We start from the raw sequence: 16,061 nt of genomic DNA, 5'->3' as shown, positions 1-16,061 counted from the left end.
GATAACGATGATCACAATTATCTATGTAACTCAAAAACCTACACCTATAAGGATATATTTCCTGGTTAGAGTTTGTCAAAGTACTGTACAAGCCCTGGAATCCAGCCAAAATGGCTGTGTCTAATCAAAATGGCCAACTTTTCTATTTCAGTTATGGTTTCTTGAGACTTTTTCATGCATTCAGTTATGATAGACATATCCACTCAATTTCTTGTCGATTGGTGAAACTGGGGCCGGGGTCTGAATTTCTTTTTTATCTTTCCAGGGGCCCTCACACCTTGCCAAATTGTCAACATATTATAACGCTATGATTTGTCCACATTAGATGGCATAGGCAAAAAGGCTTTGCAATAATCACTATGGGGTGCCGAATCAGGGCGTTCGGCACCCCATACTCCCGAAGCACCCCCCCACAGGACACCCCGAGGGACACGGTCGAAAGCCTTCTCCAAGTCCACAAAACACATGTAGACTGGTTTTGCGAACTCCCATGCACCCTCGAGGACACTGCCGAGGGTGTAGAGCTGGTCCACTGTTCCACGGCCAGGACGAAAACCACACTGCTCCTCCTGAATGTAAGATTCGACTTCCTGAAGGACCCACCTCGCCAGCACGCCTGAATAGACCTTACCAGGGAGGCTGAGGAGTGTGATCCCCCTGTAGTTGGAACATACCCTCTGTGTGATCCCCTTTCCAGACCCTTTGGTCCTCATTTTTTAAAAGGGGGACCACCACCCCAGTCTACCAATCCAGAGGCACTGTTCCCGATGTCCACGCGATGTTGCAGAGGTGTGTCAACCAGGACAGCCCCACAACATCCATAGCCTTTAGGAACTCCGGGCGAATCTCATCCACCCCCAGGGCCTTGCCACCGAGGAGCTTTTTAACCACCTCAGTGACCTCAACCCCAGAGATAGGACAGCCCGCCTCAGAGAATCCAGACCCTGCTTCCTCATGGGAAGGCGTGTCGGTGGAATTGAGGAGGTCTTCGAAATATTCTCCCCACCGACTCACAACGTCCTGAGTCGAGGTCAGCAGCGCCCCATCCCCACTATACACAGTGTTAATGGTGCACTGCTTCCCCCTCCTGAGACGCCGGATGATGGACTAGAATTTCCTCGAAGCCGTCCGGAAGTCGTTCTCAATGGCCTCACCGAACTCCTCCCATGTCCGAGTTTTTGCCTCAGCGACCACCAAAGCTGCATTCCGCTTGGCCAGCCGGTACCCATCAGCTGCATCCGGAGTCCCACAGGCCAAACAGGCCCAATAGGATTCCTTCTTCAGCTTGACGGGATCCCTCACCGCTGGTGTCCATCAACAAGTTCGGGGATTGCCGCCACGACAGGCACCGACCACCTTATGACCACAGCGCCAGTCGGTCGCCTCGACGTTCCTCCCAATCACGTCGTTTCAGGTCTCACTGTCATTGCCCACGTGAGCATTTTAGTCCTCCAGCAGAACGATGGAGTCCACAGCGGGAGGGCTCTCCAGCACCCCTTCTAAGGACACCAAAAAGGGTGGGTACTCTGAACTGCTGTTTGGTGCATCGGCACAAACAACAGTCAGGGATGAAGCCCAATGTACAGGCGCCCAGTATAGTATACCCACACCTGCTCGCCGCCTCTCACCGTGGGCAACTCCAGAGTGGAAGAGAGTCCAACCCCTCTCAAGAGGACTGTTACCAGAACCCAAGTCGTGTGTGGAGGCAAGTTCGACTATATCTAGTCGGAACTTCTCGACCTCACACACCAGCTCGGGCTCCTTCTCTGCCGGAGAGGTGACATTCCACGTCCCTAGAGCCAATTTCTGTAGCCGGGTATCGGCTCGCCAAGGTCTCCACCTTCGGCCACCGCCTAGTTCACACTGCCCCTGACCCCTATGGCCTCTCCCACACGTGGTGAGCCTATGGGAAGAAGGACCCACGTTACCATTTCGGGCTGTGCTCGGCCGGGCCTCATGGGTGCAGGCACGGCCACCAGGCGCTTGCCTTCAAGCGCCACCTCCAGGTCTGGCTCCAGAGGGGGGCCCCAGTGACCCGCGTCCGGGCAAGGGAAACTGATACCCATTTGTCTTACTCATCATAGGGGTTTTTGGGGCCGTGCTTTGTCTGGTCCCTCAGCTAGGACCTGTTTGCCATGGGTGACCGACCCTACCAGGGGTGTGAAGCCCCAGACAACTTAGCTCCTAGGATCATTGGGACACACAAACCCCTCCACCACGATAAGGTGACGGACCAAGGAGGGGTACAAGCTTTCACTCACGCTGAAAATACATTTCCGGGTTTTTACACAAGCAAGACACCAAACGGCCACTGTGCCGCCCCATGCCAAATAATTGCGGCATGAGCATCAAATATTGTGGTTTACATCAATACTTAACTACTGTATATTCATAATGTCTAATGTGCATGTGGATGAAATGTGACGCTTGTGACCAAAATGTACCCGAACGGCACGTACCTCACTGGGTATGTTCAAATGAATGTAGTATGCCAGATTCCTTACAAATATCCACACACTTTTATTCTCACCCCCGTCCACTCTCTTTACCAAACCACCTCTTCCTTAACTATTAATCTACCTATTTATGGTTTAAGAAATGTGAAAAAGTACAATATACTGTCAATAGAGCATCAAATGCCTATATAGGCTCGCTGTTCAGGGCGTCCACAGTCTTTAATGTCACCGAGCTGCTTCCAACTGTGTTTTGTTTTACAACAAGCCAGGTTTTGATAAAAAAAAAAAGAAAAAGAAAAAAGAGGGGAAAAAGAACAGCTTTGTTGTCCTATTATCGTGCACGGCAAGAGCGGCAGTGTAATAACGCAATCAAGACGACGAGGTTTTTGGTGATGACGATCCTTACTGTGTGACATTGGCCCCATTCAAAATTAATTAAATGAATCCTAGCTAGCTCGCTCGCTCACTCGCCCTGCTAATGTGCCACCGCAGGGCATTTTCATTTGCCGAGGATTGTCTCTCCTTTCTCTCTGGTCAGCAGTGATCTTTTAACACATTTTCATAATTTTTTATTTTTTTTAATAAGCTGCATGGGAGGGTCAGAGTTTTAGAATCAGTTCCCAATATGATGCTATTATTTGATCGTTTGACTGGTATTTTTAGTTTATTTTAGTCCCAATTAGCCTGTTGCCTAGCACAGTTTTATAGTTGTTAAAATGCTGTTTTATGTCAGTCCCCCAATACCATAAATAGTTAACAGATCTTATTAACTGGCACCCACCTGTTCCCAATTAGCCTGTTGACCTGTGGGATGTTCCAAACAGGTGTTTGATGAGCATTCCTCAACTTTCTCAGTCTTTTTTGCCACCTGTCCCAGCTTTTTTGGAATGTGTTGCAGCCATAAAATTCTAAGTTAATGATTATTTGCTTAAACAATAAAGTTTATCAGTTTGAACATTAAATATCTTGTCTTTGTAATGTATTCAATTAAATATAGGTTGAACATGATTTGAAAATCATCGTATTCTGTTTTTATTTATGTTTAACACAACGTCCCAACTTCATTGGAATAGGGGTTGTAGTTAGTTAACATTTTTTTTAAAACATTCTCGTTATTTTATTTTGTTTACAAAAATGTTTTTCCAATTTTAGTTTGTTATTTTGTTCGTTTTCGTTTACTATAATAACCTTGGTGTGTGCGTGTGTGTGCACCTGTGTGTGTATGCATGTGTGAGGTTGAGTTTAGGTGTGTTTGTGAGGTTGCGCGCGTGTGTGTGGATGTGCGTGTGTGTGCGCGTGCGGATATATGTGTGTGCATGCGCGTGCACATTTGTATGTGTGTGAGTGTCCGTGTGCACGTATCTGTGTGCATGCACGTGCGTGTGTCTGCGTGCGTGCGTGTGTGCGCGTGCATGTGTGTGTGTTGGGGAGGAGCCAGGACACAAGGCCCTGAGGCCAGGAGCCCGGGAGGACAGAGGGAGGTCACTTCATCTACTGGTGTCACACTCAAATTCATGTGTCAGGAGCAACATACATATGCACTCACGCACACATACACACATATATGCACGCACGCACCGCAGTACATAGGCCGCATGCTGTTTGGCACAATGGGACGTAGAGTAATCGCAGCACATGCACAAAAATTCACACACATGGTAAGAAGTTGATTTTACCTTGGCGGCTTTCAAGAGGATCTCTCTCTCCTGCTCGTCTTTCCTCGCCTTCTCCATCCTCTCCAGTTGCTCGAAGAACCGCAGCTGAGAGCGCACGTCTGCCGATTGTTCGTAGCACTCATCATCCTGATGGGGACACACAAATTTAACATTATTGAATAGATGCTGAAAAACAGTAAATTAAAAAGTAATTGCATATTTGCAGTAAACTATTCACAAATTCACTTATTGTTTTTCTGTGGAATCTATCCTCGGCTATTTGCTGAAAAGTATTTTTGTGCTCTTTCTGTAACACCATAAAATGCCACAAAGTGGCACCAAAGTCGAGGCTAATATGAATTTAGTAATTGGTTTCAAAGAAGAATATTCATCCCAACTAACTACAGCATAGAGTTGTTTTTGGTCAAGCCCTTCACTATGGCATGCCTACAATCTGCCGAGCTGCCAACCCGAAAAAGGAAAGCCACAAACCAACAAAGAAGAAGTGAGTGGCAGCATTCGAAGGTGTGTGTTAACTCTTGTTAAAATACATGCATAGATAATTTTACACTTGAGACTATGTGAGTCCCAGGATGCCCATGTCATGGAAACAATGAGTCCCAGCCCTGGAGCAATGAGTCCCTGCAATTTATCGTCACGGAATACAGATACAGTAATCCTCCGTTACATTGCGGTTCTTGCTTCACGGTTTCGCTACATTGCAGGTTTTTATTACAATTATCACTCTTTGTACAATATTTTTGTGTTATCCATTCCTCTTGGTCACAATCAATATATTATGTGTTTAGCAAATTTTTTTAGAACAATATATTTGCACAAAAACTTTCAAGGTAAACAATAGTATCGATGTTTTTTTGCCACTGATATAATGATATGAAAGCATAATAAAGACTTGCACACATATTACAAATTGTGAGGAGGCCGCACATTCACAAAGCTTTTTCCGACCTTCATAATTTTTATGCGTCGAGGACGTACATCAAACGAGATCCCTATACATGACTACTCGCCTCAGTGTAACACCTACAATAAGATAGTATTCTGCCAAGGAGGTTTCAGTTTCAAGTCTCACTCCACAGGTTTAAGAACAGAAGTGCAGTCTTATAGCGCAATTCATGTTTATTTTTTTCATGTAGCTGTTCGATATCAGTTTAAGGTCGTGATCCTTAAAGAAGGAAGAAGCAAACTGGAGGACAGTAAAGTCACTGGGGTCTCACTCTAAAAATATCCTGTCCATACCACATTCAGCGCCTTGTTTCGAAGGGGCCTAAATCTGGATTCAACACAGTTCCCAGATGTCTACACTGCCCAGAAACAGTTACCTTATGTCTGAGTGAGTTTTTATCCTTTATGGAAAGTCTATAGAAATGTGAATATATTGCTGTAGGAATTTCAATTCTTGGAGACAAATTTACAGAAAATGACCACATGAGTTGTACCAATGAATAAAAGCCCACAAGCTGACATTGCATGTGGGGCTAAAAGCTAATTAAAAAGGGTTTTCTGTTTAGTAATTAAAGGTTTTTAGGCTTGTGCTTTTTTAGTTTACTCACAAAGACACACGCCCTAAGCGCTGTAATTCCCATCGATTTCAGCCCAGCGTGGGAAAAAAAACAATGCTCCAGTTCCTGTACATTCGTCAGTGCGGTGACACAGTGGGTGGCTCTAGGTCATACGACGGACCGTGCACTGGACAGCGACCAAATGCGATTTAATCTGGCCAATCGAATAAGTGCAAACAACATACATTCCTTCTAGATGGCTCTGTAACAATAGCACGATTCTCATGTTTAGACGTGCAATCAGTGCAAGTAGAATAAATATTAGCAGCTGTGAAAGGCTGAAAACTTCACACAACGGGAATTCCCAATGTTGTTTTAATAATACGACGCATCTTGCTATCGCAAATCAAATCATTTCATCACACTAAAGTGTTCCAGCTGAGTCTCTTGCACCTCGAAACAACAGTATGAGAGACTTCACCTCAACCATAGGAAACTGTGAGCGCCACATTGAACACATCAATCACAATAAGAGGCCTTAAGAATTAGAGGTAACTTGACCTATGAGTTTATTTTGTTCGCATCTCAATTTACTTACATATTAAATAGATTCCGGGTTGAAATTAAATGCCACTAAAACACCATCATTTCTTGTTACGTGTTTTTAACAAAGAAAACATGCTCAGTATCGTATGCAAAATAATAAAATGTACAAAGAATAAACTTGTTTGATAAAATATAATTACTGCAGGTACTATGGTATTCAGGCCGTGGCCTAGTGAGTGGCATCAGGGGCTGGTATTGGATTGGTCTGCATGTTTGAAATGTCACAGTAATTAGACATGTCGACTTGGAGAACACACTGGAATTTTGGCCAGTATGTTCTTCCATCCATTTTCTGTACCACTTATCCTCACTAGGGTCATGGGCGTGCTGGAGCCTATGCCAGCTAACTGCGGGCAAGAGGCGGGGTAGACTCTGAACTGGTTGCCAGCCAATCGCAGGGCATATATAAATAAACAACCATCCGCACTCACATTCACACCTACGGGCAATTTAGAGTCTTCAATCAACCTACCACACGTTTTTGGGATGTGGGAGGAAACTGGAGTACTCGGAGAAAACGCACGCTAGCACGGGGAGAACATGCAAACTCCAGAACCGCGGTCCTCAGAACTATGAGGCAGATGTGCTAACCAGTCATCCACCATGCCGCCCAGTATGATCTTCATAAGGGATATTTCTAAATGAAACTTGTCAGCCAATTGGAGAAGGGGTTCCCCAAGTAGCAGATGAAACAAAAGGGTCAAGGAGATCTGTTGAGAAATAATCAAGTAATATTGTTTAAAAAAATCTATTTTCTGTAGGCAATATCACAAAAAAGCATTCCCCAAAACCACCATTTTCTCTTGGTACACTGTACTTAGGTTGAAGTGGCCATTCCAACCAGATAAAAAATATTGTCACTTTGCTAAAGCTATAATGACACTGCAATTTTAAAATCGAAAGGAGACTGAGGGCAGTGAGAAAACAGGTTAAGACTATGCAGTATAATTCTGAAGCATCCAAAATTAAGGCACGGCAACAGGGTAAGCTAAAGTTAGCGTGTGTGTTTATTTTTGTCCTTTCTAGTCGTGTATTCTCAAACTTTACAATGCTGTGTGAATTTGATTTGGTGGGAGTCTGAGAGCAGCAAGAAAACAGAGCACTGTAGCCAAGTGGAGACTACGGCATATAAGCCTATTGGCTAACCTCGCGTTTCATGTCATAGTCATGCTGTCCATAGCTCAGCCCAACTCGGTGTTGAGCACACACAAGGATTTATGATCATAAATAATGAACATTTATGATTATTGGCCCCCCCACCATTTTCTGAGATGATCAAGGAGGGGGGGGGGGGGGGGGGGGGGAACACTCAACACACCACAGAGCACAGGATAATTGTTCACGATAACCTTTCAGAGACATCTGATAACGATAACGACTGACTCTTTGATGACTTTGAATGAAAACAGGGAAATTGGGCTCAAAATCTCCCTGATTATTGGTACGTGGGGGTAAACACAAACTGCTAATCCGGGACTGTGGACCTTAAAAAGCACAAACATTCCCCTGGACTTGAAGGGCTTTTGTTGAAGCGACACTTCCCAACTCGCTTATTCAATAAAGAAGAGCTGTTTACAGACTTCTTGCTCTTTGCATAAAGCGCATGACGCCCCCCCCCCCCCCCCCCCAAAAAAAGGTGCGCATAAAGAAAAAGAAAACAACTTTTTTTTGGATGTTATCAAAAGTTAATAAGATAATTGCTTATTTCACATGTTCGTGCGAGGTGTGGGTATGCGCTGCTGCTTCCATCATGGAGAGAGAATGTGGGTGCACACATCAGAGGATTCCCATCGCACCCCCGCTTCCCGTTTCTCCCGCTCTCTCATCCAGCCTTTGTTGCAGCGCTGAGCCTGCACTCTCCTGCCACCGCAAATGCAGGGAGCCCAGTTGCTCTTTAAGGCCCGCTTCATCTCCCCCGACTTTAATTTTTTTTCTTCCTTTTTCGCTGATGTCAACAGAGTGGCTTCACAGAGTGCCAGTTGTCGCTCTTACACCTCATTTGCCAAACCACACACACACACAAAAAACGGAAGAAATGGAAAAAGAAGAAATGCAAAACGGGAGAGGAGAGAGGCAGCTTCCACCAGGGTGTCAGGAAAAAAACACCTTTTCAAAGTTTTCCCAAATGCTTGTGGTTTAATGTTGGCGAATTAAATGTGCTTCTATTCCTACAAGTCGTCGCTAATATGCACACGCACGCTGGTGTTCTTTATCTTTATCTCAACTTAACTCGTATACAGTAAACGCTTATTTATCGGGGGGATATAGTCAAAAAGTGACTGAACAAAGTGAAAATCTAAGAGGTAGAGAGAACATTTTTTTAATATAGTTTTGAAACTCCCACGTTTCAAACACATTTACTATTATTATAACACATTTTCAAAACATATTGTAAAAACAATTGCGAATAAATAATTTTAAGAAAATACTGTATGCATTATAGTGTCTTTTTCTTACATACATAAATGTGCCTTTAAGGGGCAGGGCTTGTTGGGGTGGCGTGTGATGTTGGCAAGTCTGTCTGTTAGTCCAAGCATGAGTTGTGGCCGACAGCAGCTCATGCGTGAGTGTGCGCATAGTGTTTATGTTTTTCTGTTCTCCCGCCGTTCGAAAACAGGGCTGAAAAGTGTATAAGCGACTGTGGCTTTTCTTTCCCACGTGTGAGGGCATTACAGGAAGTAAGTACACTGTAAGAAGTAAGGGAACAAGGGTAACACTGTACAGCACTGGGAAAAAAATAAGAGACCAACAAAACACTACACCTTTTTTTGGGGGGTATTTTGACCATTTTTAATTTTCTGCAAATAAATGCATTAAATGACAATGTTTGTATTTTGAATTTAGGGACTTATGTTGTCAGCATTTTTACAGTATTAAAAACACTGATTTTACGCAAACATATATCTATAAATAGAAAACTCTGAGGAACTGATGATTTTGCAAGGGTCTCTTGATTTTTTTCCAGCGCTGTATATATTTATAATTTTTGCAGTAAATTTTCATTTTCTGAACCGCTTATTCTCACTAGGGTCGTGGGCGTGCTGGAACCCATCCCAGAGGACTTTTGGGCAAGAGGGTACACCCTGAACTGGTTGTCAGTCAATCGCAAGACACATATAGACAAACAACCATTCACACTCACAGTCACACCTATGGGCAATTTAGATGTACCGTAATTTCTCGTGTATAATGGAAAAAAATAAAAATAAAATTGTCAAAAGTCAACAATGCGCATTATACATAGGTATAGGGGAAAATGAAAAAACATTTTTTTTATAAATGTATGCCGCCATCTAGAAATAGCTGTACACTATCATTCCAATATGCCACCGCCAGTTAGAGGTTATGAGAAAGGTGTGCACTTTCATTCTAATATGCCACCGCCACCTAGAGGTTATGAAAAAGGTGTACCCTACACTTTCATTCCAATATGACAGGGGTACGTATGACTGCATATATGTACAGTTGTGTTACATATATTGGCAGAATTTATGAAGTATTGTTTTTTTTTAAATACGACTGATGACTGAACAACAACCATAATTCATTTCTTTATGGTTATGTTTTGTTTAATGATAATGCCTTTCTGAAATGTTTGACAGTTTAATTTGAATCCCATTAAAATAAAATTAAATGTGTTTCAGCTGGCCCTTCATGTTTTCTTTAAAGAATTGTAACCATCTTACAAATTCTGCCTGGGTAATCAAACATACTGTATGAGCACAACTGTGTCTTCTCATGTACTAAATAAAAGTAGGGCTGTGAATTGCAAAGTAAGAGCAAGTAAATAAAAAGAAAGTATTACGTGTTCAAATAAAGTGCTTAACTTCAGAATAATTCTTTTAAAACACTAACAAAATACAGATAATACATGTTTTGTTACGTTTGATCATATGGGTAAAAGCAAAATCATGCATTGTAAAAACGTATTATACATAGGTAGAAGGGTTTTCCAGTATTTTGAGGCCAACTTTTGGGCTGCGTACTATACAAGGGTGCACACGAGAAATTACAGTAATAATTATTGTGCTGATGTGCTTTCACTTTAGCGGCAAGAGTTTGGGGAAAGGCCCTTTTCTGTTCCCAGTGCAAAAAGCAACGTCCATAAAGGCATGCTCGAATTTCGTCTGGAGAACCTCTGACCTTACAAATCCCATATAAAACATCTTGTGGACAATCTTCCCTTACGAGGGTATCAAAGGTTAACCAATTCCATATATTCCCTCATTCTCATTTTAAAGTGTACTATATGTATCGCAATACATTCGTCCACATATTGTAGCTGAACAGTTACAGTAAGATTCAAGGATGATGTCATACCTTGCAGGAGTCCAGTCTGTGCTGTGCGATGGTCGAAACCTTCTCGACGACGGTGCGGAGTCGTGACTGTGCAGCGTGGGAGATGAATGTCACAACCTCCATGGGAACGTCCGTGATCCCAAACTTCTTGGCTGTGAAATGAAACCAGCACAAGTAATTAATTAACTTCTCATAAAATTAAATATACGCTTTTCCCAGATGCCTACATTTCTCAATCCACTCAATGAGTATTATACAATTAAAAGTTTCAGAATTATAATTCATGACTTTTCTTCACACTTTGCTGAGTTTATTTAGGAGGTAACTGTTTCAAAAGCCGCTTTTGAATAGAGATCCTGTGAAATTGGGATAGCAGAGCGGTAAACATATGATCCGGCATCTATCTGCCTTTTACACAGAAACCCAATGTTTATGTTTTTAATAATAATAATAATAATAATAATAACACACAGAATAGCTATATATAAAATAATGCATAAAACACAATATAACAGTTATAAAGTGTACATTTTACTTCACTGAGTGAAATAAGTATGACAACTCAAGTCTGTCTCCCACATATTGACTGATGTTGACTGGTCTGTACACTCAACCAGAATCATAATCATCTTTATTTGCCAAGTATGTCAAAAACACACAAGGAATTTGTATCCGATAGTTGGAGCCGCTTCTAGTAGGACAACCATTTCGACAAAAAATACTTTTAAGAGAAAAACATAAAAACATACTACGGAGAGTCACTGTGCAATGAGAGGTTTCCGGTAATGTGGTAATACAGTTGTGCAAATGATGCAGAGCCCTCTCGCAATTTAATGGCAAGAGGTAAGAAGCTGTAGGAACGTCTGCTTGGTTTAGTTTACAATGATCAATAGCGCCTACCTGAGGGAAGGAGCTGGAAGAGATGTTGACCCATCAAATCTACAGTCACATATGGAGGTGGAAACAAGTTTTGGGGTAGGGTGACTTCACCATATTGAGGGGCCAAAGAACAGAGCCATGTGCTGTCAAATTTTGGATGAAAACCTCCTTTCCTAAGCAAAAACACTGAAGACAGGGCATGGACTGGTCTTTCAGCATTATAATGACTCAACACATACTGCCAGGGCAACAAAAAAAGTAGCTCAAGAAGAAGCATTTTAAGCTCATGGAGTGACCTAGTAAGACTCCAGACCTCAACCCAATAGAAAACCTGTGGAAGGAGTAAGTAAAACCTTGAGCAGATAAACAGAAAAATACATAACAAGCTGCTTGGTCATGCAGAATGGAGGATCTGTCAACTTTTTTATGCTGGAGCAGTTTTTCTGTGCAAGAGAGGAGTTTTATATACTGCCTTTGTAGTAATTTGGTATTTTGATGGATATTTTCTGAAAAACTGAAGTCAAAGAGAATGAGGTTTTATAGGAGTGAGACTGAGACAAAAGAGAGGACAGAGAGAAAACAAGTAAAAAAGGACACTAGCTGTAACATGAACAAAACAGAACATATGACAGTATAACATGACATTGGAGTCGGGTTTTATACTGAACAGTAATGCTACACCCTGTGAGTGAGGAACAGGACCATATAGAATTGGAAAGGACAGGACATGACGGGGACAGGACAAAACATTCGAGCTTGGGGTAGTGAAATCAGCAGTGCAATTGGAGTGAAGTGAAGTGGTAGTGGAGTACCTGAACACGTGTAGAAACTGAGTGCAAGTGAGTGGACAGTCCATGAAGTTTGCAAAGTCCTAAGCCTAATGGGTGAGCCATTGGGCCAATCCGAGGTGGATGGACCACCCAGACAATGACCCACGCTAAGGGACCCAGGGCGGACAAAGCCCCGAAGCGCCCCAACCAATAACTCGGAGGAGAGCGCTTTTACCTACCACCTCCCCCAGGCCAACCCCCACTCCAAGTCACCAACTCACCACCACCCACCCCCCCAGGGGAGCAAGAGGCACCCACCCAACAGCAGAGCCCACAACAGTAGCGAGCCGCCGCCCCGAGAGAGGGGGAAGATGCCCGAAGATGATATACATATATTGTCAGTACTAGTTAAACGTTCTTTTGGCGTAATTACGGCCGACAATAACCATTAAATAATGAGTTTGTCGATAGCTCACTGCTTGTACTGGTTCCTTCGTCCAAGGCGCCGCACATCTTGTTCTTATACTTTTCCTTTCGGCTTTTCCTATTAGCTGTCTCCACATCACGCCATCCTTTTCCATGTAAGCCTATCTTCTGCATCCTCCTCTCTAACACCAACTGCCTTCATGTCTTCCCTCACTACATCGATTAATTTTTTCTTAGGTCTAGCTATTATTGACTGACAGCTGCATCCTCATCATCCTTCTATCAGTATACTCACTACCTCTTCTCTGGATATGTCCAAACTATAGAAGTCTGTTCTTTCTAACTTTGTCTCCAAAACATCGAACCTTGGCTGTCCCTCTGATGAGCTCATTACTAATCCTATGCAACCTGGTCACTCCTACAGAGAACCTCAACATCTTCATTTCTGCCACTGCAGGCTCTGTTTCCTGTTGTCTCTTCAGTGGCACTGTCTGTAATGCATACAGTAAATCATGGCTGGCAAAGTGTATAAGACAGTAGTGGTCCTATAATCTTTGCCCTTCATCCTAGCAGAGAGTCTTCTCTCATACAACATACCTGACACTTTCCTCCACCCATTCCAACTTGATTGGACCCGTTTCTTCACTTCCTTACCACACTCACCATAGCTTTGGATTGTTGACCCAAAGTATTTAAAGTCCTCCACCCTTCCTATCTCTTATCCCTGTAGCCTCACTCTTCTCCCGCCACACCTCTCATTCATGCACATATATTGTCTTACTTTGGCTAATCTTCATTCATCTCCTTTCCAGCGCATGCCTACAGCTTTCTAAATGTTCCTCCACCTAACAGGGAAAGGAGGGGAAAAGAGCAGGACAAGGGTAGTGGACCCGGCTGTGGAACTGGAGCTTGGTGGGGGTGGCTATGTAAATTACCCAAATACCCAAGTAATGACTTGACTCGACTTGCTTGAAATCTAGTAGGGACTCTATTTGACTTGATTTTTGCCACAGCCGCTTGAAACTTATTGAAACTTGTAGGTTGGGAATTGTTTGCAACTTGCATGAATGTGACTTACTCCCACTTTTGGTGGAAACACAACTTTAGTATTGTTACGCGAACCACAGTTATGTTATAAGTAATACTTAATGTACACGTTCCTTGAAATATTAATTCCCCCCTTGGAAAGATCTTGTTTTCAGGAAGCAAGGGGAGCCCATTAGTGTTTTTCCCTGACCTGATGACATTGCCACGCGTATGTATGTATATGTATGTGTGTGTGTGTGTGTGTGTGTGTGTGTGTGTGCGCGCAAGTGTGTGCGTGCGTCCGTCCGTGCTTGTGTGTGTGTGTGTTGCCACAGTAATGAGGAGGAACTATTTCAAAGCACGAGCAAACCAGTGCTATATGTATTGTCAGGCTGATTTAAATAATTGCTGTGGTTTACTTAAAAGGCTGCCAGAGAGGAGAATTATGTTAATGGAGTCATTTAAAAAGAAGTTGGAAACGGATAGCAAGTCTTTTTGTTATGACTCGTGAGGAGGTTTGGCTTCGAGGAAGCTAATTTATCTGTCGACGCAAAGAGTTGGTCAGTGTCATTTCCTATGCTTTGAAGGAGCTTCTAAAGCCCCCGTGTCGGAATTTTGTGAAACAAGTTTAATTCTGGAAGTTAATTGCCCATTCTAATCCAGTCCATGTTATTTAGTTTGTGTGCGTGTGTGTGTGTGTGTGTATGTGTGTGTGTGTGAGTGTGCGTGCGTGTATGTGGTTTTGAGTTTAGGCACAGAATTCAGTGTCGAAAGCCCATGTCACACAGCCTTTAAAAAGTGTTCACTGACCACAATTACAATACGCTCAGGATGATGAAAAATGTACAATTTTTCAATTCAAAGTGCTCCATAGAACAAGCAATGCACTGAAAATTCCCAAGACATCTACTCTCATGCTACGTGGGAATGCACATCGATTCAATACATTTGGACTTTGGTAACGCAGAAACTGTTAAATATTTTGAACTACAGGATTTCACTCTCTCCAAGATGGGACATAATCGGTGATTTAAGCATCATCGACCTCCCAAATAAACTAAAACTTGTATTTAAGCTATCACTACGAAAACTATTTTATTAAACTGGAAAGAAAAGAAGTTAGTAATATTAGTCAGTGGTTAAATTTCAACCGAGAATACATTGCATTAGAAAAATATAGGTGGAAAAAAAAAGTCAACGAGATAATTACAAAGAAAGCTGGTCACCTTTCATCAACATGCTGAATGTAGATATTTGATACCTCTGCCTGGATAGAATGTCATCTGCCAATAACAATGTTGTAATGTAAATGGAACATAAGTTGTTGGTTTTTTTAAACACATTTTTTGTTTTGTTTATTTCCCCTCATACTTTAGACTGCTATGCACATTGAAAGCGGCATGGAGGACGACTGGTTAGAGCGTCTGCTTCACAGTTCTGAGGACCGGGGTTCAAATCCCGGCCCCGCCTGTGTGGAGTTTGCATGTTCTCCTCGTGCCTGCGTGGGTTTTCTCCCGGCACTCCGGTTTCCTCCCACATCCCAAAAACATGCATGGTAGGTTAATTGACAACTCTAAATTGCCCGTAGGTGTGAATCTGAGTGCGAATGGTTGTTTGTTTGTATGTGCCCTGCGATTGGCTGGCAACCAGTTCAGGGTGTACCCCGCCTCCTGCCCAATGATAGCTGGGATAGGCTCCAGCACGCCCGCGACCCTTGTGAGGATAAGCGGTAAAGAAAATGGATGGATGGATGGATGGATGAATCCCACTGAGTTATAGGCAGGGCAAGCCCTCCTGCAATGACTGGCTGCTGCATGCAGTCCTGCCTGGATACAGCAGCCAATCATCTTGCAGCAGGGTGTGTCCTGCCAAGAACTCAAGATTCATGAGAATGCATCAATTCCTTTCTGAGCTAATCAGTGCAGCACTGATATTAGTCGCGCTGTATAAAGGATAAATGATATATGAATATGAGTACTTTTATATTGTCAGAATACATGTTTCAGCACCACTTGATTTCAAGCCGGTGCTTAAAGAGTGCACCACATAAAAACAAATTAGCGTTAGCATTAATCTAATGGACTGAAAGCCTAAATGATGGTTTATTTTCTCTTGCAATTCTCTTTGTTTTATGTTTAGACAGTACATTTCAACTGGGAGTGGCATTAAACAGCTTGAAGCAGTATTTGCCAAAGTGCTGCTATTGTGAAGTGAGTTGAGTTCATTGTCACCATACAGCACCTTATATCTCGTTTGACCTCGCATTTCAAAGCAAAAAAAAAATGTATTAAATATTTTTTAAAATCTGCCAAATGAGGGCTTGTATCTCGAAAAACTCTTAAGTCGGGTCACTTGTTTCTCAAGACCCCACTGTATATACAGTGCCAGCTTTGGCATAGGGTCATGAAACCTCTTAGCCAA

General features: G+C 42.8%; 1 protein-coding gene across 3 annotated transcripts in view; it reads right to left on the bottom strand.

The window, feature by feature from the left end:
* The window catches only part of LOC133397930 (transcription initiation factor TFIID subunit 4-like), a 222,886-nt gene that overhangs the window by 99,470 nt on the left and 107,355 nt on the right, over nucleotides 1–16,061 (bottom strand). For all 3 annotated transcript variants that reach the window (XM_061669390.1, XM_061669398.1, XM_061669408.1), the window contains 2 exons: nucleotides 10,561–10,691; nucleotides 4,133–4,258 (listed from right to left, as the gene is read on the bottom strand). In XM_061669390.1, the coding sequence (XP_061525374.1) occupies nucleotides 4,133–4,258; nucleotides 10,561–10,691 (257 nt within the window). The remainder of the gene's footprint in view (nucleotides 1–4,132; nucleotides 4,259–10,560; nucleotides 10,692–16,061) is intronic.

The sequence above is a fragment of the Phycodurus eques genome, chromosome 2 (genome assembly GCF_024500275.1).
Source record: "Phycodurus eques isolate BA_2022a chromosome 2, UOR_Pequ_1.1, whole genome shotgun sequence".
Lineage (NCBI taxonomy): Eukaryota > Metazoa > Chordata > Actinopteri > Syngnathiformes > Syngnathidae > Phycodurus > Phycodurus eques.
This window is presented reverse-complemented; position numbering and strand designations above follow the sequence as displayed.